Source organism: Alosa alosa, chromosome 12 (assembly GCF_017589495.1).
Source record: "Alosa alosa isolate M-15738 ecotype Scorff River chromosome 12, AALO_Geno_1.1, whole genome shotgun sequence".
NCBI lineage: Eukaryota > Metazoa > Chordata > Actinopteri > Clupeiformes > Clupeidae > Alosa > Alosa alosa.
Window position 1 is genome coordinate 26901126 of NC_063200.1, and position 19212 is coordinate 26920337.

At 42.8% G+C, this 19212-nt stretch overlaps 1 protein-coding gene across 1 annotated transcript; it reads right to left on the bottom strand.

The window, feature by feature from the left end:
- Positions 1-2832: 2832 nt before the first annotated feature.
- Positions 2833-18008, bottom strand: entpd2b (ectonucleoside triphosphate diphosphohydrolase 2b). The gene is made up of 9 exons (XM_048259721.1): positions 17618-18008; positions 14956-15073; positions 13900-14050; positions 13157-13316; positions 12223-12450; positions 11393-11659; positions 11043-11162; positions 10539-10670; positions 2833-3259 (listed from the first exon to the last, which is right to left on the bottom strand). The coding sequence occupies exons 1-9, from the start codon at positions 17732-17734 to the stop codon at positions 3050-3052; spliced, it is 1503 nt and encodes a 500-aa protein (XP_048115678.1). The 5' UTR covers positions 17735-18008; the 3' UTR covers positions 2833-3049.
- Between the last annotated feature and the right edge of the window lie 1204 nt (positions 18009-19212).

Consider the following 19212-nt stretch of genomic DNA (forward strand, 5'->3'; position numbering starts at 1 on the left):
TTGCACCAAAAATAATTTGGGACAGGTTGTTTGTTAATCTAGGACATTCAAATCCAACTTTTTGATGCTATATAATTTGTAATGGGAAAAACCAGACTTTTCGTGTATACAGACAGTAACAGACTGTTAGACAATGTCTGATAGCTGCAATCCATAAATTACATGTTTTAGTTTACACTGCAACTGGTTACATTTTACTTGACAGTAATCGACATAAGAGTGACATGACACTGTCATGAACGTGTTATAAACAAGGCTTATAACGCTTCTGTTATTAAGTGACATTCGGTTTTTGTCATAACAAGTTAGGGTTAGGATTAGGGTTAGGTTTAAGGTTAGGGTTAGGGTTAGGATTAGGGTTAGGGTTCATGTGTTACGACAGTGTCATGTCACTCTTTTGTCAATACTGTCAAGTAAAGTGTTACCCTGCAACTTCATGAAGTCCCTAATGCATATTTTCCTAATTTAAACACTTTAATGGACTGTCCCAGATTACCCAAAACATGCTGTCCCACATTATCAAACACATTTGATAAAATGGGACAGACAAACAATGTTCTTAAAACAATAATTTAAAACTGATTTTCAACACATTTCAGCATATTATCTCTTGAACAGATCACCAACATAAATCAATAAGAACCTTGTTTTATTTTATGACGTAAAGGAGTCAACACTATGGGGAGACATGGACACAGCAGATAGGTTTAAAAGCCCGAACTCAGGGAAATTTGAATCACCGTAAAATTTAGTTTGCATGTCAGTTTTAAAGGTCCACACAAGTCGCGCCAGCAAACGTCATCAGACTACAACAGAGTAAACAGTACACAACGACTCAACAGGTAAAATCAGGCTGTGACTTCAACAATATCATTCAAGTGAACATGTAATGGCTGGCTGTGAATTATGTACAATGCGGTGCCTCTACAATGACAGATTTACATCAGAGACTTTCTAATGAGGAGCACAGCACTCATAAATCCTCCATAGAAATGCATGGGGTTAGTTTGTAACGCCAAAATGGCAGTTGTCTACATATCACACCCCTTCCGTGGCAAAACGTCGACATGTGAATTTGAGCCGATCATGTGTTGTGATCTCGCCGCTGGAGCAAGATTGGTGTCGTATAGCCTTGCGCACGCGCATTTCTGCCAAAATAGATGCCCGATAAGTGCCCAAAAATCGTTGCAATATGGCTGCTGAGTGGAGGGACTTGCCTAAAAGGACTTAGTTTACATCCTTAACAACACAACAATTAGCAGTCCACTACTAGCGATGCTCACTACATAGACAAAATGAGATACCTCATGAATCGTTGTGCAGGCGGACTAAACCATTTTGCGCTTTAGCAAGGGAGAGTGAGAGTGAGCTTAGACCAGGGGTGTCAAACTCATAGGTAGTGGCCGGATTTGTTGAAATGAGACCTTGTGGGGGGCCGTCATTGTCATGGTCATTTTTCTGCATGGCAATCAGAGTGTTGTTTGATTATCAGCTTATGAGCAAACAAGTACACAATAATGTCGTCATATACTGCTCTTTCTCTCTTGAAATGCCCTATCCATGATAGTTTTTCTGCTTCTTCCTTCCTGGGCAGGGGTGGCAGCTGCCACCCCGTAGGCTATAGGCCTATCCGCTCACGAGGCAACTCAGTGTGCTTTACACATAGACTGTATAAAATAGGCTTTACATAATCCAGGACCAGAAACATAACATGAGCAGGAGCATAAGGGAGCAGGGAAGACACACCTGACACACAGACTTTTACTTTGTTTCTTTTGAGGGTACACATAGCCTACCTGAGAGGGTGTACATAAGCAGATTATAATGTTGATGTGTTACTCAAGAGAAAGCTCATTAAACACATTAAAAGCTCCCAGGAAATCAATAAATATTCATAAAATGTGCTATCAGTGAAAAATGCTATCAAAATGCCCCCCTCATTTCAACAAGTACAAAAGTATATATATATAAGTACAAAACACAGCTTTAATAAGTAAGTTAAAACTTATCCTTGAATAATGAGTGGTTACAAATAAAAATTGGTTATTTAAAAAGTGGAGACCCTGTTAAGCCTCTTTACAAATCTAAACATATACTTTCAAAACACTAAAAAACAAAACAATGAAACAACTAACTAAACTAAACTATGAAACAATGATGGAGTAGTTTGACCTCCATACATCCATCCATCCACCCATTGGTTGGTGATCAATTAGCAGATTATTTCTTTACTTCATGTAGGAAAGAATCTTCAGCCATTAGAGCCAGTAGTTTACCCTATGTCTTTGTTTCTCAACCACTGGCTCTAATGACTGGCTAGGAGAAGCATATATATACTTTACTCAACTTCTTTTCCTTCACACACCCTCTGTACCTCACCCACCATTTGTAGTCTATCTTCTGTACTGGCATGGGAAAAATGGTGTAGAAGTGGTACATTATAGTTTACTGTACTGTCCAGATTTAGTTTATGTTTTTTAATGTAACAAAAGTTTGAGATGGTGGACCTCTGTATTTCTGCCATTTCACTCAGTCATCAGCACAGTTCAGCAGCCTTACTAAGTGTCATGGTACCTAACTGCAGTCTATAAACAAGAAAAGAGGATTTGATTCATTTGTAATTAGAGCTGTCATTCGATCAATACAAAATATGGGTAACACTTGACAGTAACGACATAAGAGTGACACGACACTGTCATGAACATATGACACTGTCATGACTCATGAACCCTAACCGTAACCCTAATCCTAACCCTAACCCTAACTCTAACCCTAAACCTAAACCTAAACCTAACCTGTTATGACAAAAACCGAATGTCACTTAATGACAGAAGCATTATGTCATAAACGTTTATGACTTGTTTATGACACATTCATGATAGTGTCATGTCACTCTTATGTCGATACAGTCAAGTAAAGTGTAACCAAAATAGGACACAAATTCCCATATAAATAGTTCTGGAATGTATCAGTGAGATCAGGTCTAGTCCAAATGTCAGATGGCAATCTGTTCCAAAAATTTCCTTTGAGATTCATCCACTGCTGGGCTCTAGTAGTGATTGCTAGCATTCTTTTGCTGTCGGCGGGCTTGGTAGGCTAACAGCCCCAAGGTAGCGACGAGCAGCAGTGCGAAGAGGACAATTAAGCTGACCCAGGCTCCAGGGAGGAGGGCTCTCCTCAGTGAGATACTCTCAGCTGGCACCAAGTTGCTCAGACTTAACATGTAGCCTAGAGCCCAGCCAACAGAAGTGTCTCCTGCCTGGAAGGGAAAAAAACGTTTTTCCATTCAATGCAAACAAACAAATAGACAAATGTGTATGGGGTGTAACAATCAACCTTTTACCTTTGGCTGTGTTAACTAAAACGCACAAGGGGCTCTTTTGAAAGATTAAGCAGTTAACAATAAACACGGTCAGTTTGTTATGAGATGCCTGAAATAATGTACAAATCAGAGTGCATCCGACACGTAATCAAAACTATAGCATAGACCACGGTATCTTCAGTTTACCAGCAGTAAAGGAAAACACGCACCAAACCATAAACCAGAAACACGCACAGTATAGCGATTATATTTTCATACATTAAATGACCCACACCACCCCAAATGAATTACATGTCCTTTGTTTTAGTCCCAAAATAAACCTAGAAGTCCAAACTAAGTTTAAAGATATCCTGTGCTTTGCCAGGACGCCCGCAAGAGTCTGTATAATCCCAACAAGGAAACGAGAAGGCCGCTGCCTGCGAATTGTCCCGCGACGTGCAAACAAAAAAGGTAATCCACAAAAAAGGGAAAAAATGCGATGATCGGATTGCAGTTATCCCACGCAAAAAATAGAAAAAGGAGAAAACAATCGGTCTCACCAACTCCGTGCATAAATCCAGTCAGCCGACTGCAAAGGCTTCCTTTGACGCTGGCCCTCTTCTTGGTAACGGCTGGTCTCCCCACACCGCACAAGCGGGCGTTTCATTTATATAAAGTCCGTTTCCTCCGTGTGGGGATACTTTCTCTCTATTTACCCCTTTACGAGAAACAGTTTACTACACTTTCAGCTGCAGCACTGAGTACTGCGCCACACATTCAAAAATCTCCCACACGCTTGCTACTTTCTTCAGACCGCCCCCATCATTTAGCCTCCCCTATATAAGTTTGGGTCTTGCTGATGATAGGCGATATCGACGACAGTGTCCCCATACAAATCACCCATATCCATACCATCATACACAGTGGAAATAAAGCACGATAAATACATATAAATAAGTACATATTCATATCACACTGATATTATATGAGACCTACAGACATATATGTAATAAATAATACTTAATTTTAAGTAATGGCACCTAAACTAATGTGGCAGTGTCACAGTGCCCCCAGCCAGAGGTACGGAGGCTGAACCCCAAAGTAGGGCTTCCGTTGACCACATTGACGGTGTCAATCTTTCTATTTTGGTCATTCCACTGTATTTGGTAGTTGACCGGCCTACTTTTTTCACCACAGTAGCTGGACCCGACCATTTAGGGCGCAAGCTTGATGAGAAATTCTCGGATGCTTTTGAGAGTGGGTGAGTGCGGACCCAGACCAAGTCTCCCCGCAGGAGTTGTGCACCTCTCCCTGCGGGCATTATAATACTTGGCTTGTCTGGCCTGACATCCCCCAACTCTCTTCTTGACTTCCTCAAACATTGATTTTTGTCTCTCCAGGATCGTGTATGGAGGTTGATGAGAGAGGGTGATGTCCCAATCAATCTCTCTAGTGGCCCTTTCAGAGATCTTCCAAGTGCCAGCTCTGCAGGTGTTCGGCCCGGGTCTCGTGATAGGCGGCATTAATGGCAAAACGGAACTCCCTAACCCATTGATCCCAATTCTTGTGTTGGTTCCCTACATAGGAGGCGCATCATCGCTTTTGATGGTCCGTTGGAACGTTCGGTGAGGTTGGCTTGGGGTGATAGCTGGTGGTAAACTTCTGTGTTACTCCCCAGGTCTTACAGAGGTTAGCCATCTCATGACCAGTGAACTGAGACCCCGGTCTGAGACTAACTCACGCTGAACACCAAAAAAACGAAAGTGAAGATCTCTTCTTTTAGGATGGTCACAATGCGGTGGGCTTTGCTGTCTTTTAAGGGGAACATCTCCACCCACTTCTGTAAAATAATCCACGATCACAAGAAGAAAGGTATTACCCTTTGCTCCGGGAAATGGCCCCATAAGATCCATTCCCAGCTTTTCCCAGGCATCTTCGACTGGGGTTGGCTGCATGAACCCTGCAGGCGGACGGTTTTCAGGGCTTGTAAGCCTGACATATGTTGCAGCCCTTGACGTGGTTCCATACATCCTTTTCGGACAGATGGCCACCAGGCCACCTCAAGGACCTTCAAGAGGGTTTTAATCTGCCCAAATGGCCACTCAGAGGATGGTCATGAAAGTAATCAAGGAAAACAGGCACAAGGCTCCTGGGTACCACCAGTTGGAACTTGTCTCCCCCCTCTCTCACAGGTGAGCGACGGTACAGGAGCCCTTGCAACATTGTAAACCCTACCCTATCCAGCCTACTGTTGGTAGCAGCCTCTTTGGCTAGGTCACTGACTTCTGTATCCTGTTCCTGACCCTCCCTTATTGCCGACAAACGAAGTGGGCAGGTCTGGGGAACTGTTCACAGCAAACACATGCTGCTGCGGTGGGAGGAGTTACTGCTCTAGACAGAGCATCTGGGACAATGTTATGCAGACCCTTTCTATACTGGACCTTAAACTGGAACTGTTGCAGCCGTAGGATCCAGCGTGTTAGCCGAGATGAAGTCTTTGGACAATTAAAGGCCCAGGTCAAGGCAGCATGGTCAGTATACACGATGAACTCCGTACCTTCAAGGAAGTGCCTCCATTTTTCAATGGCCCACACCACCGCAAGACACTCTTTTTCGGATGTAGAGTAGTTGCACTCCGCTCCACGCAACCCCCTGGAAGCATATGCTATCACCTTCTCCCCATCATCAGTCGTCTGGACCAGCACCGCTCCCAGACCCACATCGCTGGCATCCGTGTGAACCTCAAATGACAATGTGTGATCAGGCTGTATCAGGATAGGAGCATTCACCAGTGCCCTTTTCAGCTGGTCAAAGCTCCGCTGACAGTCCTCTGACCAGATCCACACCACATCTTTCCTCTTCAGGCGGTTTAGTGGGGCTGCCAGGTCTGCAAAGTGATCTATGAATTTGTGGTACCACCCCACTAGGCCCAGAAAACGCTGCAAAGACTTGATGTTGGTAGGAGTCGGATAGGAATTAACCGCCAGGGTCTTCTCTGGATCAACCTGAACGCCCTTCTCTGATACCACATGTCCCAAGAATTTCAGCTCTCGTCGGAAAAAAAGGCACTTTTTTAGGTTGAGGGTCAATTTGGCTTCATGGAGCTTTTTCATGACGGGCGCTCAAATCCTTGAGATGTTGTTTGGGGTGGCTGAGAATCTGATTACATCGCCAATATAAACACAGCATATTTTCCCCTCAGCTCCCCAGGACCTTCTCCATCAGCCTTTGGAATGTGGCTCCAGCATTCTTTAGTCCCAAAAGGCATACACTTGAATTGGTAGAGGCCCATTGGAGTTATGACGTCGTCTTGGCTTTTACTTTCTTCAGCCATTGCAACCTGCCAATAGCCTGATTTCAAATCTAAAGTGCTGAAGAAAGCTGCCCCATGCATGGACTCAAGCAGGTCATGTATGAGAGGCATGGGGTAGGCGTCTGGATGAGTCTTGGCATTAAGATGTCGAAAATCAACACAAAACCTTATGGACCCATCAGGCTTGGTGACTAAAACCACTGGAGCGCCCCAGGCAGACTGTGAAGTCTCAATAATCCCATCCTTGAGCATCTGTTCTACCTGGTCTGCAATAATCTGATGCTTATAGGGAGATAATTCGATAGGCTTTGCAGCGGACAGGAACCTCATCCACTGTAAAGATCTTGTGTTCTTCCACTGTGGTCTTCCCCAATTTCCCTGAACACACCTCAGGCCAAGCCTGCAGCAGTTGTTGGATCTCTGGAGGTTGATCAGGAAAGGACAGAGCTGCCACTCCAGGTGAAGAAAATGGAACTAAAGCGCTCCCTGAAGGAACAGCTACATAAAGACTGGCATTAGACTGAGCATCAGTGACGTGACGCCCCATATTCTCCTGAAGTGGTCCCAGGAATGGATGAAATGTGTAGCCCCTGGGCCCCTTCACCCCATAAGTTTGGTCCCCCATATTGATGATGGTAGAGGTCTTGCTTTTAAGAAATCCAAACCAAGAATGATGGGAAACGCCAGATTGTCATCAGCCAGGATGTACGCCTCCAGTGCCCACATCATTTCATGCCAGCAGTAGAGAAGATGTGCTTTTCCTATGGCACCGTACGTCTTCCCATTAGCCAGGGCAAAGCTTTGGTCCCCACTGGACTTCAGTTGTTCACCCTCACGAGCCATATCCATCCACATACTCTGACACATAAGAGAAAAGGTGCATCCCGTGTCCAATACAGCATGGCAATTCTTTCCCCTCACTGCAATAGGAACATGCAGAAGAGCCAACGGAGATTTTTTTCCCATACTGAACTACTGTCACCAGATCGGCAGGTTTTTGAGCTACTCTTCTCATTGGTCTTCTTTAAGGACTTTTCCTAGCCTTCTGTTGGTCCACTTTGCCCCAGTACTCTTTTGCAGAGGTGCAGTCTTTTTTCCACCAACGTGCCCACTTGTACGAGCTGGTCAACAGTGGTGATGGTGCCTCTAAGACAGCCCGCGATTCGGGGATTACAGTTGTTCAAAATTTTCTCACCAACTCTGCTTCAGTGATTTCAGGCTTCCACCGGAGACAAAGGGCACGATAATCATATGCAAAATCCCTCAAACACTGCTCGGCAGCTGCACCATGTCCCCAGCTTTTCCCTCTACCTCGAGAGGTAATCAGGAGGCAGGAAAGCGGTCTGGAAAGCCTCCTTGAACTCTGGCCAGTTGCGAACATGCTTTTTTGCCACAGACCACCAGCTATGGGCTGACCCTTTAAGAACACCAGAAAGTGCGCCTAAAAGCTCTGCAATGGTTAACGGCCGAACAGCAAGATATGTTTCACACTGCTCCACAAAGTTAAGAACGTCAGCCACTTCTCTGGACCCACTAAAAGAGGGGAAATCCATATGAACAGCAGGCTTAGAGTAAACCACAGGAACAGTGGCTGTGGCCTGACTATCAAGGCCAGTCAAAGGAGTTGGGAGGCTTGTGCTGGTGATGAAGGGCTGTGTTGGCTGCTGAGAACCAGACCCTAATGAAAGGTGTCTTGATCTGGGTCACAGCGGTGGTAGGAGCTGGTTGCCTTTGCATGAGCTGTTCAGTAAGAGGAACAGAGGGCTGAGCAACATTGGCTGAGGCAGACAGCATATTAGGAGAGGTAATAGAAGTAAAAGGAAAGGGGGTTTCTTCATGGGAACCTGCACTAAGAGGAAAATAACTTTGAGAGACGGCACCAGTGGATGCTTGAGGGCCTCGGCAAACCATGAGAAGCTTGAGCTGCAGTGCAGCGACTATAGGGAGGATGGCTAGTAGTTCCAGTGGTTTGTACAGGCTTGAAGACAGACATAAAGGCTGGCCTTCTTCAGCCGTTGAATTTTTGCCTTCCACTTTTCATCCGCCCGATGTAAACATTCCACCAACGTTTCTTGAACTGCTTGAGTGTAGATCTCATACTTTGTTCAAGGGCCTCAACACTTCTGTCAACATAGCCCCCCTAATGCTATCTTCTCTGTTGAAAGCACTAGAGACCGACTCTCTGAAATCAGTTTCAAGATTATCTAACCTCTCCATGACTGACCCTAAGTCAGTGGTAATGGACATGAGCTTGAGGTAATGTGAGGTAAGATGTATTATCCTCATCTCTAAGGCTTTGTTCATTCTCCTCCGTTTGGGATATGTAAAGAGAACTAATAAGTGATGTAACTTCACCCACAGGATTTCTCCTCGTGACCCATGCATGCATCTCCTTTGGTTTATTGTGCTGCTCAGGTACAGATGTAGGAGTAGAGGCCCTAGTACTAGGCTTATTCCCCACTACCTCTTCCTCTTGGGAATCATCAAGATCTACAAGTGGTGTCATCCTCATTTCTTCCATGTCCATTTAGTTTTATAGTCAGTATTCTCAAAATGTTTTTTAAATTCAATGAAAAACAATGCTAGGGGTATATGATAGCTGGCTATACACAGTAATGAGCTTAATTCAGAAGAAGTACAAAAGCTGACAATGTTAACTGCAATCTTATTAACAGCAATGCAAAATCAAATTATATTTCATTCCCCGTCACGGGCCACCATCTGTAACAATCAACCTTTACCTTTGGCTGTGTTAACTAAAAGCACAAGGGGCTCTTTTGAAAGATTAAGCAGTTAACAATAAACACGGTCAGTTTGTTTATGAGATGCCTGAAATAATGTACAAATCAGAGTGCATCCGACTGCGTAATCAAAACTATAGCATAGACCACGGTATCTTCAGTTTACCAGCAGTATATATTTTCATACATTAAATGACCCACACCACCCCAAAATGAATTACATGTCCTTTGTTTTAGTCCCGAAAATAAACCTAGAAGTCCAAACTGCTTAAAGATATCCTGCAATGCTTTGCCAGACGCCCGCAAGAGTCTGTATAATCCCAACAAGGAAGCGAAGGCGCTGCCTGCTAATTGTCCGGCGTGCAAACAAAAGGTAATCCACAAAAGGGAAAAAATGCGGCGATCGGATTGCGGTTATCCCACTTAAAATAGAAAAAAGGAGAAAACAATCGGTCTCACACCAACTCCGGTGCATAAATCCAGTCAACCCGACTGCAAAGGCTTCCTTGACGTCCCTCTTCTTGGTAACTTGGCTGGTCTCACCACCGTAGCCGGGTTTTTTCATTTATATAAAGTCCGTTTCCTCGTGGGATACTTTCTCTATTTACCCTTACGAGAAACAGTTTACTACACTTTCAGCTGCAGCACTGAGTACTGGCGCCACATTCAAAATCTCCCACGCTTGCTACTTTCTTCAGACCGCCCCCATCATTTAAGCTCCCCTATATAAGTTTGGGTCGCGGTGATAAGGTATCGACCCGACAATTGTCCCCATACAAATCACCCATATCCATACCATCATACACAGTGGAAAATAAAAGCATGATAAATACATATAAATAGTACATATTCATATCACACTGATATTATATGAGACCTACAGACATATGTAATAAATAATACTTAATTTTAGGTAATGGCACCTAAACTAATGTGGCAGTGTCACAGGGGTGTAAACATCAGTGTGGTTAGAGTATAATTTGAAAGGTAATTGGAAAGGAAAATGACTACCACCATAACTGCACACACACTCACATTTGCTTACAGTTGAAATTAATAATTCATTCAAGTCATTCAGGCTACTAAAATGAGTCCAGACTTTCATATGGTACACAAGGTAGAGATATTGTGGGTTTTTTTAAAGTTGCATTTCACCTGAAACACATATATTGTACACACTTACCTTTTTTTGGAAGGCAATTTGAGGGAAGGAACCTTCATCGAAACCATAGCCTTTCAGCAGGAGCAGATTGATGAACACAGAGGCAGCACAGTAGTTTTGCAGACGTGATATTTCATCGGGAGCTACACTTAGCTTGGATAAGAGAAGTGAACACAAGGAAATAAGAGTGAAGAAAATGAAGATAAGCCATGTTGTACACTCTTACTGCCCTGACACAACAGAAAGCCAAGTCTACAGCGCTGTTGTCTTCATGTGCCCAAAGTCATGTCTTTTTTACTTTGAGCCCTGGCTAAGACTAATGCACTGAGGATCAACACCTATAGGGCAAAACCAAACTGATCTTAGGTTGTGATTGGTAATGTTGCAGTAGTAATTAATAAAGTCCTGAAAGCAGATGTTATAACAGCAATGACTGATGATTTGGCAAACTTACTCCCAGGCATGCTCACTACACACGACACTACACACACACACACACACACACACACATACACACTTCATTACCTCCTTGATGCTCATATTACACAGAGCTCTGGTTGCCTCCTCCAGTTTAACTGGAGTGTTCACAGTTATCCTAGTGGTGCGTTCCAAGAATGAGTGCACATGAAAGAAAGCAGAGAACGCCTGAGAAGGTTTGAATCGAATAGAAGGAGAGAAAGGAAGGGAGAGATGTTAATTATTGATACCAATAGGCTATTATTATTGAATACCAGTATTACATAAAATAGGACAAGGTGTCTCAAATAGTGAAGACTTTACTGTTCTCAAACCATAACCCTACAAATGAATACAAGTTAAGTCTCTTTGGAGGCTAGACTGCCTGCTCTACTTTACCATACCCTATCAAACCTCACCATGAAGCTGCCACTGACGTTGGGCTGGAAGATCTGATTGAAGGAACACTTAGAAAATGGACAGTTCTGGAAGTTGAAGATCTCAGACATGTTGCCCAGACAGTGACCATAATGGCCCGTGCCCTTCAGAGTCACAGTTGCCCCTGAGTTGTAGGAAGTGGGTTGGGAAGTTGTGCAGGGAGAGTCAAACACACTTCGCAGTGTCACGTTGACCTCATGGCCCTCTGGATAACAGGGGTGCGACACAGAACTGGCATAGCCCTGAGACTGTGAGGGACAGGACACAGGGAAGAGAAGAGGAAGATCACCATTGTTAGAATGCCACCAGAAAAGTACTTCCGCCAGAACAATGGTTAAACAAGCAAGGCTGTATTTGAGAAAATTATTTGTTTTGCTAAATGATTAAATTAGTTGGGAAATAGTTTTGATTTGCTTTGATATGTGAAATCATTATGTCACGCATGTATGAACAGTATGAATTTTTTATTATTGTAAAATGTTGTTTTTGTAAAGTGTTAATCTACTAGGTGGAATGTAGCTAGAATCCAGCCATGGAGTGTTAGTCATGTAACACAGGTGAGATGGTCAGGTGCAGGAGCAACATACAGTAGGTTTTCTGACCGATGATGAGTTGAGTAGTGCTAACTGAACTAACTACTTCATGGAAAAAGCCACCAAAGACAACCCCTAAATGACTGAATATTTGTTGTTGATATATTTTTATTAGCAGTTTCACAGTAGATTTTTTTTCAATTTTGGGAATTTTTGTTGTGTAAGGAACTGAGAAAGAGTGCTACTTACAAAGGCCTTGAAATACGAAGTGACCTCACCTTAAGTACTTGGGCCAGGAGCTGCAGCAGCATCTGGTCGAGGCCGTAGCACAGGAAGCTATGGGTGTACAGCCTGTAGTTTTTCCCGTACAGTCGCAGTGTCATCTCGTTCTCAGGGTTCTCCACATTATCCTGGGTCACAAATGTGATCTGGGTGGAGGCCCCTCCAAAATCCAGTGCCCCGACCGTCGGCTTTCCTGAACTCAGCCACTGACCTATGAATCCATACTGCAAAACAGATTCAGTGTTTGGAGGACTGGAATTGGAGTGAGGGCACCTCTAATTAATTTCAGTTCAAGTTGAAAAACATGAAAAAGATGTTGAGAGACATGTTTGGATACCAAAGACTAAAAGGTCAAGCTACCAATCTAAAATATCTCCAGTGACTTGTTTGACCAGTAGAGGCCTTCACACACTAAAATGTCTGCTGTTAACTTTACCAGTGCCCTGCTTCACATGGACTCACATATGATGGAAAAACAGATGCAGCTAGTGTGCTCTCTAGCAGAGTCTGTCATGAGATCACTGGATAACTAACACAGCATACTAAGGATGGTTCTTGAGGTTAACTAAAACGGCTTTATCCTTTGCTGTCATACTTTGCTGTCATTCTTTCTTTCTTACCGTTATGGCTTATGGCCAGATTAAGGTGATAATCTCATTCAGGTTCAGGCATGCCTTATATTCTTTTATATTCTTCACACTGTCCAAAAAGACAAACTGTTCTACTGTACTTGTGTTTTTTACAGTGCCATTGGTAGAGCAAGTTGCTAGGAACAATGAGGTAATTGGACCAATCCCAGGTAGGAGACATACTATATGAACTATACACGCCATTTGAACTGAAAGTAACTTAATCTCTGCTAAATCTGTTAAATTGTCTGTACAATCTCCAGAGCTTGACATACCCTCATGGCATTCTTTAGCACCGTACCTTAATAAAGTTCTCCAGAAGGTAGTTCACAGTGACCCAGCCATATGCACCCTCTTCCTGGCCGCTAAGGATTGCGGCCCCCTTGAAGTTAAAGGGATAGCTCTTGATCTTCTGACCAACCTCCTCAAGAACACTTGCACACTGATGATGGTTGGAGAGGCTGCAGAAGAATGAGAGGATTAAACATGAATCGACTGATCTCTGAGCTGTGTGAGAGGTACACATTTTCTTCCACCTTTGCCTGACCAAACATTCAGGACCTTTGTTAAACCAAACAAAGAAGCCCAAAAGAGATAAACTGCAGGGAGAGTAAAAAGAGGGCACATTCCAGAAAGGTGAGGTAGTGTTGCTAGATTTGTGTGTACAGTGTGTGACTGTGTGTAGAAAATGCATGAGTGTCTGTGGTGTGTCTGTGAATGGCAGAGAGGGGTGTGTGGCAATGTTAAGGGGAATCCATGGTGTATTTCCACTGATGCATGGGCCTATTCTAGCTTGTTCTCTCAGGATAGGGAAGCCCTGATCTTATCTTTGACTAGCATTACATTAAGTTCTCGGAGAAACAATCAACTTGGATATAATACAATACAAGCAAGACAAACAGTAGCAAAAAATTTAGCAAGTACTAGAGTCACACACACAGTCTCTCTCTCTCTCTCTCTCTCTCTCTCTCTCTCTCTCTCTACACACACACACACACACACACACACACACACACACACACACACACACACACACACACATACTTTAAGAGCCTCATCCCAGCTGTTGCACCCAGGTACACTGGTGTGAGCCGATGACGTGCTTTAGGGATTTCATTTGTGGCCGTCTTGAGGCAGTCCTCCAGACTGCGTCCAGCAGCTCCTGGCTGGCCTGCATAGCTGGAGATTCCCTTTCCTGAAATAGTCCAACACACATTCCGTATAATTTAAAGCACTATAAATGAATGAAAAGGGTAATTCCTACATTGTGTAACGTCATACTTATTACTTGGAAATAAATGTTACCATTAAATCAGTATCCACTCAGTTGACCTTCTAAATTCAACCATAGTTGACACATAATACACAAACCTATAGATAATTGATTATTGCCATAATTGTTAATTTGGTTTTACCTCTTTTAGCAGTGATGAGTGGATAAATGACATTTCTCATTTATAGTTATGACTCTTGATGAATGCACAGTGATAGTGTATTGTAAAACAATTTGTACCTACGTACAAGACACAGCAAGATCAATGAACAATGAGAGCAATTTTAACACCTTGCAAATGCAAACGTTCCAATCTTATCATTGTGTGACGGATAAAACTTCAGGTCTGCACAGGAATTCTCTTTGTTTGATCCTGATATCATGGCAGTGACTACTGTAGGTTGATGTCAATAGAACCCAAAGGCAGGTTTCAGAAATGGTGACTCATGTGTTACCCACAGAGACACAGGACATCCCTTGGGTTAGGTTACATTGCATTCATGTCTGTTGATATGAAGTTAGGTAGACATAGAGACAGAGTTTGTTTTGACAACATCTGAAGATGTGGCACAAAAAAATGTGAAATCAACAGGAAGAGACAAAGATAATGAGAAAAAATAAAGAGAAATTCCAAGAAAGGGTTTAGATTATTCCTTGCCAGTCTAGACTAGTTAAACTTAGACAATGCTGACACTGCAGGTACTGTGTAGGTGCCAGTATCAACACAAGTTACAAAACACACAAGTCCTACAGTCTGTGGCAGAAGGGGAATCTGCCTTAGATTTTGTTGCATAGTCTTGCTACTGAAAAGGTTTGAGCCCACTGACCTTTCACGTGACACTCGCTGTGCTGGCTGACCACTCCTGTGTCATTCTGTTTATCCGCCGGCCACTTGTAGATGTACATGGATGTATGGGAGGAGCCCGCATCCAACACAATGCCATACTAAGACATGGTGAGAGAGAAAAGAGAGATAGAGGGAGGTGGGGGAGAGAGGGGCACAGAGAGGGAGGGAGAGAAGAAGAACATTTGCATGACAGTGTTCCACCCCAGATATGTCTATTTGTATCTACTGTATCTATTAGTTTAATACTGCAGGCAACCAAGCTGCTGAACACTAATGTCTTTGTTCTGCTGTGTGTGTGTGTGTGTGTGTGTGTGTCTGTATGGGTGAGTGAGTGTGAGTGTGAGCGTGTGTGTGTGTGTGTTTGCTCGGGTCATTCTCTATCCTATTGCACCACTAGTTAGACACCTTACGTAAATACTGTAAGTGAGAGGGCGATACAACTTCACAGACATGATCCCACAACTCCTCAATCAATCTCTCTTCCCAAATACACACTCAGTCAAATGTAAAATTCCATGACTTTTCCCCAACTTTCCCTGACAAAAAGAACTGAATTTCCATGACTTATGTAATATACCGACCAATGATTTCAGAGCAGCCGCGTAGCGTTCAAGAATCTTTTACTTTTTTTAGAATGGGAGATGAATAAATGGGCATTGAATAAACAAAGCTGGGCTAGGCCTACTCAAGCAAGCAGTAAAGCTAATAACCAGCTAGTTGGAAATATTTGTATTAATGGCAAGTAAAGTTTAAACTGCTACAACAAAATTCCTTGATGGCCTATTCCATGACTTTGCCCCAAAAATGATAAAATTTCCTGACTTTCCATATCTGGAATAGACTTTCCAAAATTCCATGACATTCCAGAAATCCCATGACCCATGGGAACCCTGAGGCAAGTTTCCCCTAATCTTCCCAATGGTAGCCTAATCTTATAATGTTCAATGAATGGAAAAACGTGCTCAACACCTCCTGAAAATTGTACACTGGGTGCTGGAACCTTATATGTAAATTACTGAATATAAAGAAAAAGGGCAGCGCTCACAGTTCCTTAAAAAACTTTTAATTGCCCCAATCGTATAATCGCCATTGACACGCTGAAGAGCTTTCTGCTCGAAACGTCCATGGGGCGATTAAAAGTTTTTAAGGAACTGAGTCATGTCCTTTTTGAGCAGTGGTGTACTGTATAGGCTAATGAGAAAAACTGAATTTACAAATCAAAGGTTGTGAGACTGTTTTACATAAGAACTGTAGCTCATTTACATTAAGAGCAGTATAGCACGGCAAGAGAAAATGCTTATTGTTCAGGCCTACACCACTGAATCCAGAGTATGTCACACCTCTTTTTTTTCTTACAACACAATACAAACTTGCTTCATACTGCAGAACGTAGGCCTATACTTGAGAACCTCTACCACTTCCTTTTCACACCACCTCAGCTGCTTTCATTTAAACCCATCTCTTCTTTCTTTACTCAATGGTTTCTAGTCTTTCCCTTGTCGTATTTGGTGTTGGCTGTCCGCTGCTGAATGTAATTATTCAGTAAGGTGCAAAATGACAGTTGACAGATTCAGAATGAAAACAAAGGTGCGGCGTGTTTAGGAGATTTAATGCAAATTGCATGTCGTTAACCTGCAGGCACACTCTATGAAAGCCGTGGAAGGAGTGGTGATTATGCTACCCAACAGTGGCTTGCTCCAGCATGCTTACTCAAACGAGTGGTGACCACGAACATAAGGTGCACAGTTCTTAGGGATGTTTAAGAGAGGCACCATAACAAAAGAGAATGCAAACACACACACACACACACACACACACACACTTTCATTCATGAGCTAAATAAACACTACAGGCACACATATTCACTTACCTAAGTGCCATTAAAAGAGAGCAAGATATGAATATCTTGAGCTTTCACAAGCCACACGTTTACAGCATTGAGGAGAGGATAATAGAAAAGCATAACTTTGGTCTCTCCTGCCTGTCTATTGACTATAATAATCAACAAGCAGCCAGATGTCAACACATTATGATCGTGACATGACACCAGTCATGTTGAAAAAGTAACCATTGTGATTAGAAATAAAAAATGATATTGGCATTTAAATATAGTCCTAATGAAATGTAGGAAATTAGTGGTCTGTGTTAGTCTTCCCGCTTGATTGATTGCAATGCAGAAACATTGTGTCCAATTACAAATACCCGCAAAAGATCGCAAACGTCACACATTTTCTACCATTAATGGATCTGGCTGTCTCTAAAGCACCGCTGAGTCTAGCCAAATTAACAGTCGCGGATATTACATTTCCCAATTCATTTTAATACAGATTAGTCTGGTGTGTTTCATGTAATCCTTTGGACAAAACATTTAGTCTACACACAGGCGACAAGGCAGAGGACGCCGAGGAGGTCTGAATTGAGGAAGAGGTCTGAGGACCACACCATATGGGTTACATGATGTATTTTTAGCATGTCAGTGTCAAGTCCACTTTCAGGATATATCAGAGCCAAAATGTAGGCTACAATAACACATCGAAGTATCTTAAACGCAGGCTTTGGATTTGTAAGTTATAGTGCCAATTGCATCAAGCGACAGTTGTAGAAGTTTGAAATGGGAGACTTGTAGAAGTTAAATAACTTACCATGTCAGGTGGAGGTGCATACATTTCTTTGGTCGGAATGGTGAGCAAAATAATTGCTACAATTCCCAGGAGCAGAAGCGCCACCGGGAATAATATTTCAGATCGCAAGTTCCCCATGTGTGTAATCTTGTTACATGAATGGAAGCTCTTGAGTGTGCGTGATTTTAAATACACCAAGTCAAATGGGGTTGCATGACAGCGAGGGAGCGTTTATGGCAAATTGACTGCGCTAAACATCTGCCCACCACTACACCCAACGCTTTTCCGGAGTTGAGATGACGTTTTTAACGGATGTTTGCTTATGTTGATCCATGTCGTGTTTTCTGTCCCTTTCATTTGTGAATGCATTTAGGCTAAAGGCAACTGCGAATGTATGAAGCCAGTCGATTTGAGAATTGCGCTCCTGGACTACCGGAACGTTGTGGGAAAAATGCCTCAGTGAAAGGAGAGGTCCGAGTGGGGCGTTGAATACGCACAAAGGCACCAACTAACCTGTTAGAAAACAGTCGAATAATATATTAAAGGATCTTATCTCATACCACAAGTGTCACAGTCGTTAATTGACTCGAAACACTTCGTAACATATAGGATATGAGACCTTCAATTCTGAAGGAATGCCTAATTATATTAAGATGTGACGGTACTTAATTTGCATCTCACGTTCTAACTGTTCTTATTCAGGCCTCACTGAGCAAGGCAACAGTCTGAATGTACTTCATAGCCCCATTGCAGTATCTGATCGTGGTGGTGTCAGACTAAATGGCCCCTGTTGTGTCATGGGGTCAATAGGGATAAAGCATAAAAAAGCCAAGTGATCTAGATTTTAAATCAAATAACAATACAGTATGCAACACCTCAAAGGGCTCCTCTCTCTGGTTAAGACACATTGTTTATTTGTTTTTTTGTCTGTGCAATACTTTTAACTGTCTTTCTTTGCTGAGAATGTAGACTGTTTTAAATGAAGACTCACTTGTTTAGGTTACCTTTTGGCTAACCTCTGTCTTTTATTTATTGATCATTTTATCTGTTGTATTTTTACTTTATTTTAATCTTAGACTATGTTTTATTGTCTATGCACATTGTAAAGCACTTTGTGACCCTGTCTGTTTGACTTACTTACTTACTTACTTTCATTTATAAACACAGGTGGCTGAAGATATTGCACATTTGCTTGAGTTAAAATTTGGGAGCCCCACACGGTTGCCAAGCTACACTTGGCCTAGGTCCTGCTCAGAGATGGAACAGCACAACAGACCACAAGCTGGGGAATGTTGACTAACTAGGCTACTTGAATTTGAGCTGTCATAGTCCAAGCTTTGTTTAGGTTGCAATATGCATCCCATGTTGAATGCTTTTTTACTATTTGCCATATTGGGCCTATATGAGACCTTGAGCAAGAAAGTGCTTTTGCCTGTGTAACAAGCATGGATGGATTATCATGACCATGGGTCCTGGGCACAAAATCGGGATGGGCCCCCACATGTCGATAAATAAGTGCAATTTGTCAAGTCTTCCAGAGCCACCCTGGAGAGCTGGACCTAGGGCTCTGGACACATGCCCACTTTGCCCATGCATTAATTCGTATATACCCTCTA